The 21,044-nt window shown below is 38.8% G+C and overlaps 1 protein-coding gene across 1 annotated transcript in view; it reads left to right on the top strand.

Moving 5' to 3' along the window:
• The window catches only part of RyR (Ryanodine receptor), an 841,404-nt gene that overhangs the window by 506,582 nt on the left and 313,778 nt on the right, over positions 1 to 21,044 (top strand). Inside the window, exon 67 of the mRNA XM_090376454.1 lies at positions 12,314 to 12,368. Coding sequence (XP_090232580.1) covers positions 12,314 to 12,368 — 55 coding nt within the window. The remainder of the gene's footprint in view (positions 1 to 12,313; positions 12,369 to 21,044) is intronic.

The raw sequence follows: 21,044 nt of genomic DNA, 5'->3' as shown, positions 1-21,044 counted from the left end.
GTACCGTGCTTGGGTTGGAGGTTGAGAAGATGAAAGAAGATATTTGTTGACATTAGGCTTGAACTTCTGTAGACTGTAAGTTTCAGGAAATACATATGAAGGAAGGTTGTTCCAAAAAACGGCAGTTGAATGAAACGAGGAAGATGAAAAGTTGGTTCTGTGAGTTTGAAGTTGGACAGTAAATGGATGTTGCCTGGTGGCGGCACCTGTTCAGATTGTTTTGAAAGAGTGAGTGTGAGTTATAGAAGCCAATTCAGAAGCACAGTGCCCATAGAAGTATCTGTAGAAAAGACATGTGGCAGAAACAGAACATCTAAGAGACAAAGTGGAGAGACTCTGTTAGAGATGAGTCATTAATTAACATAACTGCCCTCTTTTGAATGGAATCTAGAAGCCTGCGAGAGGTTTTGGGGACACCGCCCCAGATGTAGGAATTATATTCCATGGTAGGGCGGATTTGCAATTTGTACAGAGTAAACAGCTGCTTGGAAGAAAAGTAATGCCGGGAACGAAAGAGCAAAGCAAGTATTTTAGATGCAGAGGAAGCAATATTTGTAATGTGCCAAGAGAGATTAGCAGTCACAGTAATCCCCAAGGTCTTGCCTAGAAATCAGAGTGTCATCGAAGATAAGTATAGGAGCAGAAGAATCCATTTTGCTAGATATAAAACAGGAATGAGTTTAAGAAGGATTGAAATTAAGTTTTCTTTGCTCCACTGAAGAATTCCTGGAGATCAGCATTTAAGGATTTGGCAGTGGATACTCGAGTAGTTGAAGCTGTTTCAGCAGGGCAGAGTTTCTCAAACTGGAAGGTGGAAAGTAATATGCTATCACCAGAAAACTATAGATAGGGTTTCCAGTCAATGGAAGAAGGCCATTAATATACAAGAGGAAAAGAGTGGGAGAAAGAACTGAACCTTGGGGGGGGGGACACCAGCATTAGTGGAGAAGTAAGAAGACAGAGAGCTGTCTACTTTCACCCACAGTGAACAGTCAGAGAGAAAACTGGATACCCAATTATAAAGCTCACAAACCATGGGATAGAAGCTTATTTAGAAGACCTTTATGCTAAACACGATCAAAAGCCTTTGAAATATCAAGAGCAATGGCTTGAGTTTCACCAACTTTTCCATTGAATTTGTCCATAGATGTACATCTTCTTCTTCAAGAGGAGTGTTTCCATTTACAATGGGTTTCCTCAGCCTACAAGTTATTTTTTGGTTGGAATTTTTTCCCACCATAAAGTGTGGTTCAAGGTGTCTTGGTCAGTTAAACCTCAGGCTGTCAAGCACTCCCATTCTCTATCCATCCATGTCCTCCTAGGTCTTTCTCTTCTCCTTCTTCCAAGATAGACTTTGGATATCTGGTTTCTTGCATCCGTTTTACATGCCCATACCTTGTGAAATGCTTTTCTTTGATAGTGTTAATATTCTTTTTCACTTCCAATTTGTCTCTTATGTTTTCATTCTGTTTTCTGTCTCTTCTAGAAGTTCTCATAGATGTACATAATATCACCAGTGGAACGACACTGACAGAATCCATGCTGGCGATTGTTGACCAGATGAAAGATTTCCAGATAGTTTAAGAGTTGGCAGTTAATTTATTTCTCCGTTACTTTGGAAACATACTTTGGGACAATAATTGGATGGAAGGGTTTTGTCACCCTTTTTAGGAACTGGCTGGATATGAGCAAATTTCCAAGTAGAAGCAAAAACACCTTTGAAATAAGAAAGTGAAGCAAGACGACACAAAACAGGAGTAAGTTCACGGGCACATGTTTTGAGAACAAGTGGAGAAATACCATCAGTACCTGGAGCTTTCGTAGCATCAGATTCATCAAAATCCTTCTGATGGAAAACCACAGGATTCATTGAATGGAGTGTACTGGGAATGGTTTGAGGTGATTTACCAATACATGAGTTGGAATTAAAAATAGGTTGCTAGCAGGTCAGCTTTATCTTAGGCTGATGTGCCAATAGAACCATCTGGTTTTGACAGAGGCAGGAACAGAGATGGGCAAAAGTTGTGGCCAATAGCTTTGGAAAGACCAGAATGCTCGGCTACCATTTGGACAAGAAGCAAGTTTACTTCTCTTAGCCTGTTCAAAATCTAGTTTGGACTAATTAATAACTGCTTTACAAAGTATAAAAATAATACTTAATAATTTTTATCACGCAATGTATCTTATACAAACATAATGCTGGAAATATTTTATAATGAAAATTCAGTACTTTTATACGATTTCAGAGAATATAGGCTTAGGGGTTCGTGATATAAATATTATGTTGAAAGGGGTTTGTGAATTAAAAAAAGGTTGGGAACCACTGATTTAGAGTGAAAACTGAGTAAGCCACTTGTCACTATGCTTTGTCTATCTTTAAGTTCTCAGGCGGAAGAAGCAGTGTTTCTCCTGCAAGTCATTTTTGGTTTTTAAGCTGCACAACATGCAAAATGGGCTGCAGACAGAGTACATAATACAGTGACAGAGTACATAATATGTACAGAGTACATAATGCAGACAGTTGACATAATACAGTGGTTCAGTATGACCTAAGTTGTTTTAAGAAGTATCAAAAAACAAATAAACAGCAACCTGAACCACACATGGCCCTTGAATACTACATGTTTCAATAACCTTTCACGCTTGAGATTACCATAAAAAAAAAAAAAAAAAAAAGATGACCACTTGTAACTAAATGAGCATATGTATATATATTATGCAGTGCAAAAGATCACTAGGTCACTATGTGCGACGTAATATGCAGAAATACTTCCAAAATATGTAACTTCAAGAAGTAGAGCTTGGTTGTGGATTTTCTACTATCCAGAACCAGTTATAATAATTTAACATGCCATTTGGTTAGATGGAAATATAATAATAAAAATAGCAGAATAGTTTAGGGCTAAAACCTCAGGTTACGTAGGGAGTTAACTGACATATTATTATTTTGTCATCAAAGTTAGTGCAATTGCATAATTTCTGTATGTAGCCAACTACGTTTGTTTGTTTGTTATTTGGTTTTTAGGAGCATTAGCAACTAAGGCCATATTGCTCCGTGAATATGCGATGGTCATTCCTGACCTTTCCACATCCTCCATATTTGGTGGTGACAGGCTCGAACCCCAGTCTAATCAAGAAGCGTGTGCTATGCACTGCTGCTCCTTCCCACCTAGCTACGGAGGCGCCACCAACTACGTAAGGCTCACATCTGGTGAGTATGGGCTTGGCACACCCAGAGTCAGCTGGATATCATCATTCTTCTCTTTCTTGATGATTTCCTTCTACTTTTGACTCTCTCTCTCTCTCTCTCTCTCTCAGGGTAATTAGGAAATTTTTTTTTAGCTGGTGGAGCATAAGCCTCAGGCTTCCTTGCACCGTATAGCTAATAATAATAATAATAATAATAAATAAATAAATTGCCATCATTAAGTATATCTCATATTGTGAATACCTTCACAATGAGTTTCCATGATATATTGCACTGCCTCGAATAAGTAAGCTTCACCATAGGAAAAGACTATTGTTACTTATTCTCAGCAGATACCATCACCCATATGGCACCGTTTCAGAGCTTATTAGCTCCTCATCAGTATGTGGGCAGGTATCCTGTTGCATCCCAAAGAGCAGGACTAAAATATTTAACTGAAATATTTACAAACTATACAAATATTTAAAATATTTGCAAAATACTAAACTACTGTATTTACAAATATACAATATTCATTAATATATAAAAACATTACAATGGAACAGCAAATCTTAGACAGTAAAGCACGAGGTTGGTGAATGTTATAGAGGCAGTTGTCAATAATTGATTCATTTGTAGTGATATAATTGCCTCATTCTCTTCTCCCATTGGCTCGAATAAATATCACTAGGAGGAAAACTTTTTTAACGTATAGAGAGATATCATAATAATAAAAAGAAGCACTGGAAATATTCTCATATTTTTTTATACAGTTTATTATAGATAAATCTTTCAGTTATCATCCAACATCATGTGAAAAAATAAATAAATACAATAAAATCATCAGAATCAGTATGCAAAGCTTACAGTAATATAGAATATATATATCATTATCATCATCATGAACTTGGTCCGGCTTAGGTCTTTTAAGACCTGTTCCATTGTAGCTCTTGGAGGTGGTCTTGATCTTGCCATTGTTGTCTTGGTTGACCAACATTTCTCTTGCCTATAGGTTTGTGATTAAAGGCTAATTTTGGGATCTGGTCTGGGTTCCTTCTTTCTATGAGGCTGATCCATTTTTCCTGATACCATTTTATGTCATTTACTATGTTATCTACTTTTAATTTCTCACAGATATCTAAATTTCTTTGGTAGTCTAGCCTTGTAAAGCCTAGTGATGGTCTTAAAAATCTCATTTGTGCTGCTTCTAGTTTGTGTGCATCTTTCTTATTTATGACCCAAGAACATGGGGTTTTGTCAATGATATACAGGAATTTTTTTTAGCAGGGATAAGGAGGTGATTATTCCATTATATAAGGCAATGGTCATGCCACATCATGAGTATTGCTCCTCTATTTTGAGGTGTATAAGGCCTTGAATGGGTTGAGCACGCTGAATTCTGATGGGATCCTTCCACTTGTTCAGATTACGAACCTAAGGGGACATAAATTCAAATTAAGAAAAGACAGATGTAGAATAGATGTGCGGAAATTTTCCTTTAGCCAGCGTGTGGTTAATTGCTGGAACAAACTTCCATCTGTCGTTGTGGAAGTTGTTAGGTTGAATAAATTTAAGGAGGAACTGGACAGGCATTTGGAGTGATTTTTTTTTTTTTGGCTGATGCTGCATAAGCTCATACACTTGCTTTCTTGCATCACATGCCACTACTACTACTACTACTACATAGAACAGCAGGTACAGAGAAGGGCAGTGAGATTGGTAAAGAAAACGAATGGGTGCCAAGAAAGACTTCAGCTCTGCAAACTGCAGTGTCTGGAGACTAGGCACCTGTGTGGTGATCTGATTGAGGTGTTTAAGGCTTTGAATGGATTGAGTAAACTCACTGTTGATGCAATTCTTCCTCTTGCTCAGACTATGCACATGAGGGGACATACACTGATGAGCCAAAACATTATGACCAGCAAGTCGTTATGCAAATTGAAGCAACTGCAGGTGAACTACGGTGCATGGAGCTCCATTAATCAGTGTTACTCTTGTTCTTTAGATGGGAAAGACAGCAGACTTAAGCGAGTTTGACAAAGGCCAAATTTTAATGGCTAGACATCTGGGTCAGAGCATATCCAAAACGACATGGCTGGTGGGGTGCTCACAGTCAGCCGTGGTTAGTACCTACCAACAGTGGTCCAAGGAGGGGGAACCCACGAACCACTGGCGAGGTGTTGGACAACCATGGCTCATCGATGCTCGAGGTGAGCAATGGCTCTCCCTGATGGTATGTGGCAACAGAAGGGCGACTGTGGCACAACTTGCCGTAACTGGAATGCTGGTGACAGGAGTAATGTGTTGCAACACACAGTACATCGAACCCTGCTGAAAATGAGGCTATGTAGCCGCAGGCCGCTCTGAGTGCCCATGCTAACCACGGTTCACTGGCGACAGCACCTACAATGGGCACGCGAGCATCGAAACTGGACCTTGAGTGATTGGAAGAAGGTCATCTGGTCCGACGAATCACATTTCCTGTTGCACCATGTGGATGGCCGGGTATGTATGCCTCGTTTACTTGGGGAAGTGATAGCTCCTGGATGCATCGTGAGACAAAAACAAGCCAGTGGCGGCGGTGTCATGCTTTAGACAATGTTCTGCTGGGATACCTTGGGTTGAGTCATCCATGTGCCAGGTACTCTGACATCTACTACCTAACTAAACATCATTGCTGACCAGATACACCCTTTCATGGCAACAGTCTTTCCCTCTGGCGGTGCCATCTTTCAGCAGGATAATGCACCATTCCACACCACACGAATTGTTCAAGACTGGTTTGCGGAGCATGAGAAAGACTTCTAGGTATGACCCTGGCCTCCAAATTCCAAAGACATCAATCCCATCAAGCATCTGTGGTTTGTGTTTGAACAGCAACTCCAATCTGTGGTGTCTCAACCACGGACCTAACGGGAGTTAAAAGGATCTGCTGGTTACATGTTGATACCAGATACCACAAGACACATTTAGAAATCTTGCAGCATCCATGCCTCGCCGGGTATGAGCTGTTTTGGCTGTACGTGGAGGACCAACATCATATTACGTTGGTGGTCATAATGTTGGCTCATCGGTGTAAATTCATATTGAGGAAGGATAGATGTGCAGAAGTGTGCATTTAGCCAGCAGGTGGTTAATTGATGGAACAAACTTCTATCTGATGTAGAAGTGGATAGCTTGAATAAATTCAAGGAAAAATTAGTACTCTAATACTAATACTACATTTTTCTGTCTTTACTGTCTGGAGACACTATTGACCCTCCAGTGGCAGTGACAGCACTTTAGCTTATGCTCATAAACATAGTCATTTAAAAATGACCATGTTTATCTATCAGTCAACTTAAAGTTACCAATATAATTTTTGATTGAATAGCATCACTAAAAATGCAAATCCATTATTTTTTAATACCTCAAAGGACTGTTATGGCTGGTTTCAGAGCTACTTTTCTTCATCATGAGACCACAGGAAGCCTTATTTAACAACTTTGTGTTGAACAGTAAATAAATATATAAAATATAAAATTGAAATCATAATATTCATTGTGTATTATAACCTCTATATACATCAGCTTACTGCAGCAATTTAGTAAAGGGTGTTTTTTCAATACCTGTGTTTAAATAGTAACCCTGCCCAAATACAATTATTAGCATTAGCATTAGTAGAGGCATATGATGCAAGAAAGCAAGCTTATGCAGCATCAGCCATATAAAAAAAAAAAAAAAAAAAAACCCCCTTCCACTTCACCCCTCCGTTCGTTCAAAATACCTGTCCAGCTGAGCCTTAAATTTATTTAGGCTATCAACTTCCACAACAAGGGATGGAAGTCTGTTCCACCAACCAACTACCCGGTGGCTAAAGGCAAATTTCCGCACATCTCTCCTACATCTGTCTTTCCTCAATTTGAATTTATGCCCTCTCAGGTGATTATTCTGAGCAAGAGGCAGTATCCCATCAGCATTGAGCATGCGCAAACCATTCGAGGCTTTGTACACCTCTATCAGATCACCTCACCGGTGCCTAGTCTCCAGACACTGTAATTTGCAAAACTTAAGCCTTTCTTCGTAAGAGCACCCCTTCGTTCCATTCACTAACCTTGTTGCCCTTCTCTGTACTCGTTCCAGCAGCTCTACATCCTTCTTGAAATGAGGCCTCCAGACTTGTATACAGCACTCAAGGTGTGGCCTAACCATTGCCTTATACAAGGGAATAATCACTTCCCTATCCCTGCTAGAAAAATTCCTGTATATCATTGATAAGACACCATGAGCTACTCTTGCAGCCCGTCTGCACTGCTCAGAGAACTTCATATCTGCCTGCACAATTACCGCCAGGTCCTTTTCATTCTCTACCACTGTCAGTGTAGTACCACAGAGTTGATACATTGCTCTGGGGTTGCTGTTTCCCATATGTAGTACTTTACATTTAATGTTAAACTTCATTTGCCACTTCTCAGCCCATCTGCTCAACCTTTCCAGATCCTGTTGCAGCAGAATAGCATCAATAGCATCCTTAACAACCCTGCCAACCTTTGTATCATCTGCAAACTTGAACATTAAGCTTGATATACCATCATCAATATTATTTATAAATACAGAAAACAACAATGGACCCAACACTGAACCCTGAGGGACTCCACTAATAACATTAGTCCACGATGAGCAGTGTCCATTAATTACCACACTCTGTCTTCTGCCACTCAACCGTCCCTTTATCCATAGCAACAATTTGCCACCAATGCCACACTGCTCCAATTTGTGCAACAGTCTTCCATGTGCAACAGTATCAAAAGCCTTTCTAAGATCCAAATATATAATATCAAAGTTATTCCCTGCATCCAATTCTTTTGTGACTACATCATAGTATCCAATCAAATTGGTCAGGCAAGACCTTCCCTTAACAAAACCATGCTGTGTCTGAGCTATAACTGAATTCGTGTCAAGATGATCCTGCAGTGCTTCTTTAACCAGTGCTTCCATTAATTTTCCTGGAACAGAAGTTAAACTCACAGGTCTATAATTACTTGTGTCAGCCTTTGATCCTCCTTTGTGAATTGGGGTTACATTTGCATATCTCCAGTCTGTGGGTACCTCCCCTGAGTCCAAGGAAGCTCTCATAATTATAGCTAACGGATTGCTTACTTCCTTTGCTGCCTCCTTTAATATAACTGGATAGATCCCATCCACCCCAGGTGCCTTTCTTGTATTTATCTTCAACAATTTCTCCTCCACTTTACTCTCAATTATTACAAGATCATCTAGCTCACTGCCAGTGTTTACTTCATCTATGGAATTCCCCTTCCTGAGTAACTCCTCATGTGTGAATGTAGATGCAAAATATTCATTTAGTTTGTTAGCTATCCGAGCAGGATCATCAACAGTTGAACTATCGATATCAAGTGGACCAATCTGATTCATCCCCTTCCTTCTAGAGTTTACATAAGTAGTTTACATAATTATGATAGCTTTCATTTATTTTTAGCACTTATTCTAAACAATCTAACAAGTCCCAATGTCTGCATAATGTGGAAGCATAAGATTTATTTCTGGATGAATAAGAGTGTAAGGAAATCCAGTGATCACTGAATTATGACTACCTTATCTAATGCCGCTATTTGCCTAGGCATTGACTCCACTAGATATTTGAAGATGCCATAGGGATCTGTAGTCATGTTGCCTGCAAGGCTTTTCACAGTGTCGGAATAGATGACGGTTGTGTGTCCACACTGATAATTTCCTGTTCCAAATATTCCACAGGTATTCAATTGGATGAGGGCAGTGATTTGGAGGCCAATCAAGATAGGTGATATCTTCACTGTGTCCCTCAAGCCACTTGTGCACAGTGCAGACCCTATGACACAGTGCATTATCACCTTGAAAGATTCTGTTTCTGTACCTTGAAAAAATTCAACATGGCGGGGTGCACATGGTCTCCTAAGAGCTGCTGGTAGACCTTACCAGTGAAATTTTGGTCCACATACACCAGGGGCTCTAGTTCTTGCGAGAAAAACATGCCCCGTATTAAGCAACCTCCACCAGCTTCCAGGATACTAGGCACTGTGCATGATGGGTCCCTGGACTTGTGTTGCTTGCACCACAAATGAAGACTTCCATTAGCATGTTGCACCAGGTATTTGGGATCATTCTACCAGCATCCTTGCTTCCAGTCCTCCAACATGTTGACACCACAGCATTTGCTATTGACAATGATCAGTGAAGAGAGAGTGTTTCTTGCGTCATCTACTGTGGAACACCCATACATCTGAGTGTGTGAAACATCATTTAGGATATTGTTCTTGGATTACACATATTGTATTGCGATGTCAGTTGCCATACAGTGACCTGCTGTTGAGCCTGTACAATGCACTGCAACCTTCACTCACCACGAATGTCCCAGCTTGTGTAATCCTTATGGTTCTTTTGGCAGGAAGTGGTTTGATCTGTTTGACACCATTCTTTGTGTACCTTAACCACAGTGGGCTGCGAGCAACTGACAAAATGTGCCATTTCCAATATGGAAGCACCCGATGCATGAGCTTCTACAATCATACGATTTCAAAACTCTGTGGTATCTTTACTACATCTCATAACTGCTACTTTATCACTTTGACCTGCACAACCATATGCACATTATCAGCGCTCTAGCATACAGAGCTTCTCAGGTTTTTATACTGTGAGCTATGAGGCATAATCCATTATGGATGGGGTGGTCAAAATTCAGTGATGACTGAGTGTATGTGGGTATATGTACTCATATATTGTACACATTAACACTACTACATTATAAAATGAATAGACACTGATTACACATTTTGGATGAGACAGATTTATATCACCTCTTTATGTGTATTATTAAATCAGCAATTATCCAATAGGAATATACTTTAGCAGAACTTTCAACAGTAGAATGCAGTAAAAATTATTATACTTACATTATTTTATTGATTATTTTAAAACTATCAAGATCTGAGAAATTTTTATGGGCCCTTTTTTTAAGTCTGTAACTGAATTAGTTGTTTTTGGGTGTGGGTTGTATTATTTTCACTCTGAAAAATTCTTAGTTTTTTCCATTCCACAAAACCGTCAATCTGACCACAGAATACGAGGTATGATAATAAAATATCTGAACCAGTGCTGTTGCAATCATGTTCAATGAGGTTTAAAATAAATGGAAGTAGTCTGTTGTAGTTCAAACTTTGTCCAACAGATGGTGGTACAGAAATTATCCAATAGTCTGACAGATTGCAAGTAACAACCAGTTTTGTTAGTATTGTTAACATTCTGTGTCACAATATTGCAATGGATCAATGAACAAATATTAAATTTTGCTTTAAACTGGGAAAATGCGCAACAGAAACATACACAATGTTAAAAACTGTTGGGGTATAGTGATGAAATGTTAAATCATCCCAGTGTGTTTAAATGGTGTGAGCAGTTCAGAGACAGACACGAGGATGTTTGCAATGACCCAAGAAGTGGGCATCTGTCAACCTCTCAAAAGAGGGCAACATTGCAAGACTTCAGAAAATTGTGGCAAGAGATCATTGTTTCACTCTCAAAATAATTGCTGTTGAGTTGGATATAAATAAGAAGACAATTTTTGAAATTCTGCATGTAGATTTAGGGAAAGGAGGATCTGTGTGAATTTGTGTCACACAGCCTCACAGATGAGCAGAAGCAACAAAAATTGCCATCGTGCAAAGACTTCATCCAGACTTGACAAGGCAATCCTAATTCTTCCTCGACTGTATTGTCACTGGAGATGAGTGTTGGGAATTTCAGTAAAACCCAGAAATGAAGTGTGAGAGCATGCAATGGACTTCAAAATCAGCAAAAAGTCCCAAAAAGTTTCTTTTATAGAAGTCCAGAGATCAAGATGATGCTGATCAAATTTTTTGACAAACAAGGTGTGATTCACAAGGAATTTTTAACTGGGGATGGGGGTAGGGGGGAAGAGAGCCAATGTCATATGTACTTCAAAGACTATTGAAGCACATTTCCTGGGTGAGGCTGCAATTTCAAGAGAAAGACAGCTGGTTCTTGTTGCACAACAATGTTCCTGCCCATTCCACACTTGTGATGACATTTCTGATGAAACACATGGCATTGTACAGATCAATGTCAGCTGGGGTAAGATCACTTTCCTGATCTTACCCCAGCTGACTTCATGGTCAGCTGCCCTCAAAGGAAAGAGATTTCAGGATTTATTATTATTATTATTAGCGATATGGTGCTGCAAGGAAGCCTGAGACTTATGCTGCATCAGCCAAAAAAAAAAAATTCCTGAGTTACCCTAAGAGAGAGAGAGAGAGCCAAAAGTAAAAGGGAATCATCAAGAATGAGAAGAATGATGATATCCAGCTCAAGAATGAGAAGAATGATGATATCCAGCTCAGAACCCTGAGTGTGCCAAGCCCATACTCACCAGATGTGAGCCCCTGGGGTTAAAAACTACGTTGGGATTTTGAGGACATAAAGAAAAATGTAACTGCCAAACTGAACGTCATCTCTTTAGACACCTCCACTGATGGGGCACCTTCGTAGCCAGGTGGGCAGGAGCGGCAGTGCGTAGCACACGCTTCTTGATTAGACCAGGGTTCGAGTCCGTGACCACCAAATACGGAGGATTTGGAAAGGTCAGGGAATGACCACCACATATCCCCAGAGCAATATGGCCTTAGTTGCTAATGCTCCTTAAAAAAAACCAAAAATAAGCCTCCACTGACTCTTTTCAGAAACTTAGAATAGTGTCATAAGTGCAATCAGTGAGGTGGTGATTACTTTGAATAAAAATAAAGCCTTTTTTTGAGCTCCTTCACTTTGTATTCTTTTTATTGCACCAGTCCAGGAATTTTATTGCCCCTTTTCATAGGTGCAATTCATAGACACAGACTGTATTGAATTTGCACTTAGTTGCCTCACTGAAAATATTGGATTATTTGGCTTTTGGATTATTTTCTGGCTTAGTGGCACTGTGAAAGGACTCTTCTGAACCAAACAAAACATGTGCAATAAATATTTATTCATTTTATTTAGTTTACATTAATTTGTCATAATATCAACTTATAAGGATTTTATTAAATCATTTCTTTCTTTTATTTTTATTTATTTATTTTTTTCATTTTCTAGTGGTGGTATGGCTGAAGATCAGCTATATATGCATTATGCAGTGATTTTTAGTAAGGTTCGTACTTTTCTGTTTTCTTATTTTTGTATTCTTTGATCTTTGATCTTTGATAGTTTTATCTCTTCGTTATCCAAACAGTAGTATACATTAATAATATAGTGCATCCCTTTAATTATAATTAGTTCAAATTTTTAAAATTCTTGATGAGTTTTAATACTTTTTTACCAATCTTTTAACCTCTTGAATTTTATAAGAAATGAATATTATTATTATAAAATTAAGAAAAGATGTGAAAAGGATCTGTTGAAAGGATTTTTGAGGTGGGGGGAATATTTAGGCTTATTTAAGAATCTTAAACATACTCTTTTGGAGAATAACCTCAGAAGACAAATATTTAATCTTTGGTGTCCATGAGGTTGATAGGTTCCACTCCCTGTTATTGTGGTAATTCCCTTGTTGCAGATCTGAGCAGATCTCAGTGTGTACACATTTATGCATATAATTGCATTTACCTGTGTATGTGTACACAGTCATATTTATACACAATGTCATGTTAAAATTGGACTAAGCATTACCATTTAGATTTTCTAAATTTAAATTTTGCCTAATCAGCTGTTTTTTCTCAAAGCAAAGGTTGTTACCTGCCCTCAGTTTAGTCTAAATATATCATCAGTATACTTCTGAAAAAACAAAAAAACAAAGAAACACAGTGGTTATGAGATATTCAATATTCAGTATGTATATGATTCTACTTGTGCCGCAACTCCTTGCATGACAACCATTATATTATTATTATTTTTTAAAAATAAAATCAATATATTTTCATTTCAGAAAAACACTACTGACAATTTAGATTAAACCAAGCACAGGGAACAACTTCCAGAGAAATAAAAAAAGCAGCTCATCAGGCAAAATTTAAACTTAGAAATCATAAAATCTGAACGGTAATACTTAGTTCAATTTTAACATCAGATTTAAAAATTTCAGGCCAAATATAACAAAAAATATCAAAATGAACAATAACAACTTAAAACTAAGCAAGATAAACTGATTGAGGTGTACAAGCCCTTGAATGGTTTGAGCAGGCTCAATGCTGTTGGGATACTTCCACTTGCTGAGATTAAGAACCTGAGGGGATACAGATTCAAATTGAGGAAAGACAGTTGTAGAATAGATGTGTGGAAGTTTGCCTTTAGCCAGTGAGTAGTTGATTGCTGGAACAGACTTCCATCTGTTGTGGAAGTTGATAGCTTAAATAAATTTAAGGCTGAACTAGATAAACATTTGGAGTGACAGATGGGTGAAATGAGAAGGTTTTTTTTTTTTTTTTTTTGGCTGATGCTGTATAAGCTTGCTTTCTTGCACCATATGCTTCAACTAATGATAATGTTAATGCCTTCATTCATTTTACTGTCCCCACTTAGAACTTTACAGACTTCAATCGTCCCCTCTAAGGTGCCTGGTTGCCAACCTCTGTAGCCAACAACATAATTGAAATCTTTCCTCATATTGTCTTCCTTTTGCCAATCTCACCATGTGGATTGCCTATATTTAGACCCTTTGAAGAAGCTCAATGTCTTTTTTTGGTGAATAGTTTGCAGTTTACATGTGTTACCTTTCATGTGTGAGGGTCATCAGGAACACATTCCAAGATGTCTGCTAACCCTGCTATAGAGATTAATTTGGGTCATCAGGTAGGTACTCAGAGAAACACTATGATTGCTTACTTCATTGAATCTGGCTATATCAGGAAAAGAAGATATTGATGTTTACAAAAGGACCAGAGTATATGCCTGCTGCTGCAAAAATCATTAATATTGTAAAACGATTATATTTTTTTAGGGTAAACAAAGGGTAAAATATTGATGAAGGCATATCAGGCTTAATGTCTAAGTTTGCAAATGATACAAAGGCTGAAAAAGTAGTTAATTATAATAATCATGGTATGCTACTGCAACACGATCCAGAAAAATTAGGCAGATTGGCTGAGAATTGGCAATTAAAGTTTACCATTGGCAAATGTACTATAGGTAGTGGTAATATCCTTTTGTGGTAATATGGTGGCTACATAGAAATATATACCAAATGTGTGGTATTACACTCAGTGTAGTAAAGAATGAATGTCTTTGAAGGTTATTGTGCAATCAGAAATGAAGTTTTCTGAGTAATGCAGACAGGCTGCTTAGACAGCTCATAGGGGTTTGTCAATAATGTACAGGAATTTTAACCTGTACTAAATAATATTGTAATAGGTGCATTATGGCTTAGTAGCCCTTACACCAATAAATCAAGCCAACAACAACAGCAACAACGGCGCCTCTGTGGGCAGGAGCAGCAGGGCGTAGCACACGCTTCTTGATTAGACCGGGGTTCGAGCCCGTGACCACCAAATACGGAGGATGCAGAAAGGTCAGGGAATAACCACCGCATATCCTGGAGCAATATGACCTTAGTTGCTAATGCTCCTAAAAAAAAACCAAATAATAATAACAACAACAACAACAGGAATTTTGCTCTGCAAGGATGCATAGTATTTAATTTAAATTTTAAATAAAATTAAAATTTAATTTATACCCAAATCATATTTAATTTTATACCCAAAATTTGCATAAGATAGAGAAATAAAATTACCATTTCTGTGGAAGTCAGGTGCATCTGTAACAGCATATTTTTATTAATCACTTCTGTATTCTTACATTTGTCTAGAGGCCAAGGTAATTTCTTAGTATACTCAGTGTAATTCATTCATTTCTATAAAAATTTTAACATTTTCTTGCTTCAGTTTAAATATAATTTTGTTTTGAGGTGATTTATCTTTAAAAGATAATGCAGGTTCATTCACTTTAAGAAAGTTATGTATTACAAAATACCTCTGTTTTGGTTTTTTGTAATGGACAGAAGGAAATATGGTGGCTATATTATTTCATTTAAAATAGTGCAAGACAGCAAAGATTTAGTAATATCTGTCATAAAAAATAATGAAATATTAATAATATTAATAATAATAAAATTAAAATGTTTCCCAAGTTTTTTATCTTATCTCTCTCTTCCAAAAATTTGTCCAGTTCCCTCTTTAAACTTGCATAGGCTAACTGCTTCAACAAATGTAGGTAGTAATTGTTCCAATAGCTAATTACCATTTAGCATTAGCATTAGCATTAGTAGAGGCATACGATGCAAGAAAGCAAGCTTATTCAGCATCAGCCAAAAAAAAAAAAAAAAACCCACTCCCATTTCACCCCTCCGTTCGTTCGAAATACCTGTCCAGTTGAGCTTTAAATTTGTTTAGGCTATCAACTTCAACAACAAGTGATGGAAGTCGGTTCCACCAACCAACCACCCGCTGGCCAAAGGCAAATTTCCGCACATCTATCCGACATCCGTCCTTCCTCAATTTGAATTTATGCCCTCTGAGGTGATTATTCTGAGAAAGATGAAGAATCCCATTGGCATTGAGCATGCTCAAACCATTCAAGGCCTTATACACCTCTATCAGATCACCTCGCCGGTGCCTAGTCTCCAGACTCTGTAATTTGCAAAACTTAAGCCTTTCTTCGTAAGAGCAACCCTTTGTTCCATTTACTAATCTTGTTGCCCTTCTCTGTACCCGTTCCAGCAGCTCTACATCCTTCTTGAAATGAGGCCTCCAGACCTGTATACAGTACTCAAGATGTGGCCTAACCATTGCCTTATACAAGGGAATAATCACCTCCTTATCCCTGCTAGAAAAATTCCTGTATATCATTGACAAGACACCATGAGCTACTCTTGCAGCTCGTCTGCACTGCTCAGAGAACTTCATATCTCCCTGCACAATTACCCCCAGGTCCTTTTCATTCTCCACCACTGTCAGTGCAGTACCGCAGAGTTGATACGTTGCTCTGGGGTTACTGTTTCCCATATGTAGTACTTTACATTTGTCAATGTTAAACTTCATTTGCCACCTCTCAGCCCATCTGTTCAACCTTTCCAGATCCTGTTGCAGCAGCATAGCGTCAGTAGTGTCCTTAACGACCCTGCCAACCTTTGTATCATCTGCAAACTTGGACATTAAACTTGATATCCCATCATCAATATCATTCATAAACACCGAAAACAACAACGGACCCAACACTGAACCTTGAGGAACTCCACTAATAACATTAGTCCACGTTGAGCAGTGTCCATTGATTACCACTCTCTGTCTTCTGCCACTCAACCATCCCCTTATCCATAGTAGCAATTTGCCTCCAATGCCACACTGCTCCAATTTGTGCAGCAGTCTTCCATGTGCAACAGTATCAAAAGCCTTTCTAAGATCCAAATATATAATATCAAAGTTTTTCCCTGCATCCAGTTCTTTTGTGACTACATCATAGTATCCAATCAAATTGGTCAGGCAAGACCTGCCCTTAACAAAACCATGCTGCGTCTGAGCTATAACTGAATTCTTGTCTAGATGATCCTGCAGTGCTTCTTTAACCAGTGCCTCCATTAATTTACCTGGAACAGAAGTTAAACTAACAGGTCTATAATTACTTGTGTCAGCCTTTGATCCTCCTTTGTGAATTGGGGTTACATTTGCACATCTCCAGTCTATGGGTACCTCCCCTGAGTCCAAAGAAGCTCTCATAATTATGGCTAGGGGTTTGCATACTTCCTTTGCTGCCTCCTTTAATATAACTGGATAGATCCCATCCACCCCAGGTGCCTTTTTTATGTTTATCCTCAACAATCTCTCCTCCACTTTCCTCTCAGTTATTACAAAATCATCCAGCTCACTGCCAATGTTTACTTTACCTACATCATTCTCCTTCCTGAATAACTCCTCATGCGTGAATGTAGATGCAAAATACTCGTTTAGATTGTTAGCCACCTGAGCAGGATCCTCAACTGTTGAACCATCAATATCCAGTGGACCAATCTGATTCATCCCTTTCCTTCTCGAGTTCAAGTATGTAAAGAACTCTTTTCTGTTTTTCTTTGCATCCTTTGCCAAGGATTTTTCGTAGTCTGCCTTTGCCTGCCTAATCTCCTTTGTGACTTGGTTACAGACCAACTTATATCTATCATAGGCTTCCATGTCACCCATTAATTTATATGTATCCCATGCATTTTTCTTCTCTGCCACATGTCTCATTAGTTCATCTGACAACCATTTAGGCCTAAACCTTGAACAATATTTCTTAGTTGGTATGTAAAGCCTGGTAGCCTCCAAGATTAGTTCCTTGAATGCTTCCCATTTAGAGTTTGCTGTTGGTAACATCATCAGTTGGTCCCACTGTACAGAATTTAAATACTGTCTCAGACCATCATAGTCGCCTTTACGAAAACAAAAACCCTTCCCTTTACCTCTGATGGTAGTTACCTCCTTGAGTAAATCCCACTTCAACACACTGTGATCACTGCCACCTAGTGGTTCATTTATCTGCAGGTTCTTAATGCACGAAGAGTCACTACTGATAATCAGATCAAGAGTATTGCTCCCTCTTGTTGCCTCACGAACATGCTGATGTAGAAAACAATCATCCAATAAATCCACAAAAGCCTTGCTAGTGTGCGAGTGACCAACCCACAAATTCCAGTCAATATCTGGGAAATTAAAATCCCCCATTATAAGACTCTCTGATTTACTGGCCCACTCTATTTCCCTGTACAATATCTTATTATACTCATCAGAGTCATTAGGCCTATAGCACACTCCTACTCTCAATTTTGATTTCCCTATGCTTATGTCACACCAAACTGATTCGGCACTGCCCTGTCCATCGATGTCAACTGGCTTCACTTCCTTGGACTTTATGTGTTTCTTAATTAATAGCATAACCCCTCCTCCCCTCCTGTCCTGTCTATCCTTTCTATACACATTGTATTCCCCAAATTCCAGTTCCGCATTACTTATATCTGTGTGACACCACGTCTCTGATATCCCAACAATATCTGCCTTTGATGTTTTGAGCAATACCTCAAATTCATCAAATTTATTTACCAAACTCCTAGCATTGGTGTACACGCAGGTATACATGCACCTGTTTCTATTCTTTGCTACCCTAACGCAACCCATGTGTTTACTTGTACCGCAATGACTACCAGCAGTCTCTGAAATATCCTGCATCTTGTTTTTCAGACTTCTGCTCATATCAATAGAAGCAGTGCAAGAATCACTTCCACCTCTGCCAGTGGCTACTGTTAATCTATTAGTCCTTGTATCCCCCCCAACTAGCAGTTTTCCGACCCACCTAACACTGCCTCGACAGCATCAGCAAAAATTCTTGCACCCTTTCTATTTAAGTGTATCCCATCCCTGTAGAAGCAATCTCTCCTGTTAACAAGTACAGTCCAGGCTGAAAAAAATTTGACAAAAGGTAAATTTTCTTACAGCCAGTCTACATTTAACTTTCCTTAATTTGTATCTATCTTCCTTCCTTTGAGTCATCCTAAAAAGAGAAAATATGCCTGCATCCTTAAGTTTTCTCAACTCTTTTTTTTATAGACTTAAATTCCTCAATCAATTCCCACACAGATTTCTAGTTTCAAAGTTTTGCAGTCTACAGAATTGGAGTCTCTTCCTGCATGAGTATCTCTTTTTCCATCCTTCACCCAAGCACGGTACTAAGTACTATAGGTTCTAATACCGCTCATGTTTGGGATTCACATAAAAAAAAATAATAATAATAATAAATAGCCTTATTGTCCTCCTTTGTATCCTTTCATGCAAATCAATATTTTTCCTGAAATTAGGTTTCCAAAATCATATACACCAGCATTTCCCAAACTGTGGTCCATAGACCAGTTCTAGGGGTCTGCAAAATGTTCAGAAGGTGTCAAGTAGTATGTGTTTATTTTCTTAAAAATATATTGATAGAATCACAACTAATTTCATTATAGAACATTACTTATTTTCAATACGATTATTATATATAATTGTTATATATATTTAAAATTATCCATTCTGTGTATAGAAAATTGATGATAAATAAAGTTATTATTAATATATATAAATATGTAGGGGTCCATAAATCTCAGTAGTTTGGGAACTGCTGATATACACTATTCAAGGCTCTAATTTGTACAGTCAGATAATTACCTCTTTATCTCTACTGGCAAAATTTTTATATACCATCAGTAACCCATTTAGTGTTGCAGCTTTACTATATTGTTTAAAGAACTTTATATTGGGCTCTATTACAACCCCAAGGTTGTTTTCATCTTCAATAGTGTACACAGGGTGGTTGTTATGTCAGTGTTACTGTTGATTGAGGAACTCTTTGACTATTCTACAGGCATTCAAGATTGCAACTTTCTGGATTTTTTTTTTTTTTTTTTGATTTGGTAGTTGTTGGCGCATCGGCTTCTGTGGCCATATTGCACCTCCCAAGGTTTTTGCAGTACTTTGATCCAAGCCCGAGGCGGGAATCGAACCCGCGACCTTTGGGTTGCCGGGCAGGTACTTTACCCCTTTGGGTTGCCGGGCAGGTACTTTACCCACTTGGCTAGCCCGGTCGGCGCAACTTTCTGGAGTTCCTTGTAGTTGTTCTCTGGGAGACCTATTGCTGCCAGGGTGTTATGTCAGGTCTTTGGCACCATACCGATGGTTGACATGATGATCGGGAATGTCTTTACTTACTGCATATGCCACATCCCTTTAACCTCCTATCTTAGGTCTGTATACTTCCTGATCTTTTCCTCATGAGTTTTCTTGAGGTTGCCAGTGTTGGGCACCACTATGTTAATCAGATAGGTAGCCTTTTCCTTCTTGTCGACATGGGTTATCTCTGGGACTCGTAATATGAAACACTTTCTTTAATCAAGTGGTATTTCCTCGCTAGTGTCTGATGTGTTATCCTGGCTACCTGGTCATGTCTACAAGTGTTCTCCGCCTGGATGATCACCTTACATCCTGCAGTGATGTGTTGGATCGTTTCTGAGCTCAGGTGGCATTGTCGACATGTGTCATTTAACACTCTGGGGTCCTTTGTGATGTATCTTCTATAGTTTCTGGTGTTGATTACCTGGTCTTGGATGGCTAGCATAAATCTGTCAGTCTCGGGGAAGAACATTCCGCTCATGAGCCATGCACTGGAATCCATCTTATCTATGTGATCTTGATGGAGGTCATTGTAGTGTTTACAATGGAGTGTCTTTTTTGCCCATCTTTCTAGCTTCGTTTGTGGCATCTGGGTGGGAGGGGATGCCTCACTTAGATTAAGTGGGAGTATGCAGCTTGTCTGTCTTCCTTTAACCTGGGGGAGTGCTGCTGTGTTTTTGTGGAATTAATCCTTCAGTTTAGCTACCTGTTTCCTGTTGCTCAATGAGGTCTATCAGGCCCCTTCTTCCCTCTTTCCAGGCTATTGACCTTGTCTTTCTCATGATATCTTCCAGCTTGGTAGTAGTCCAATTTATGATCCTGAAGGAGTACGTTAGTACTGGGACTGCATAGGTGTTTATGGCTTTAACTGTGTTCCCTCTGTTCAGCTTTGCTTTGAGCAGGCTTCTGAGTCTCTGATGGTATATTTCGGTCAGGCAAGCCTTGATTTCCTTGTGCTCCAACTGCTGAGCCTGCATCAACTCTATGTATTTATAGGTCTCTCCCTCTGTGATGGCCTTGATCTCTTTACCAGTCTGCAACTGGTAGTTTCAGCCGATTAATTTCCCCTAATGCAGTCCATAGGTCTTGTATTTGTCTAGACCAAATTGCATCCTGATATCATTGCTGAATTCTTCGGGGATCCAGAGTATCTGTTTGAATTGCTT

This window comes from Mastigoproctus giganteus, chromosome 6, assembly GCF_048544385.1.
Source record: "Mastigoproctus giganteus isolate SK-2022 chromosome 6, ASM4854438v1, whole genome shotgun sequence".
In the NCBI taxonomy this organism is placed as follows: Eukaryota; Metazoa; Arthropoda; class Arachnida; order Uropygi; family Thelyphonidae; genus Mastigoproctus; species Mastigoproctus giganteus.
This window is presented reverse-complemented; position numbering and strand designations above follow the sequence as displayed.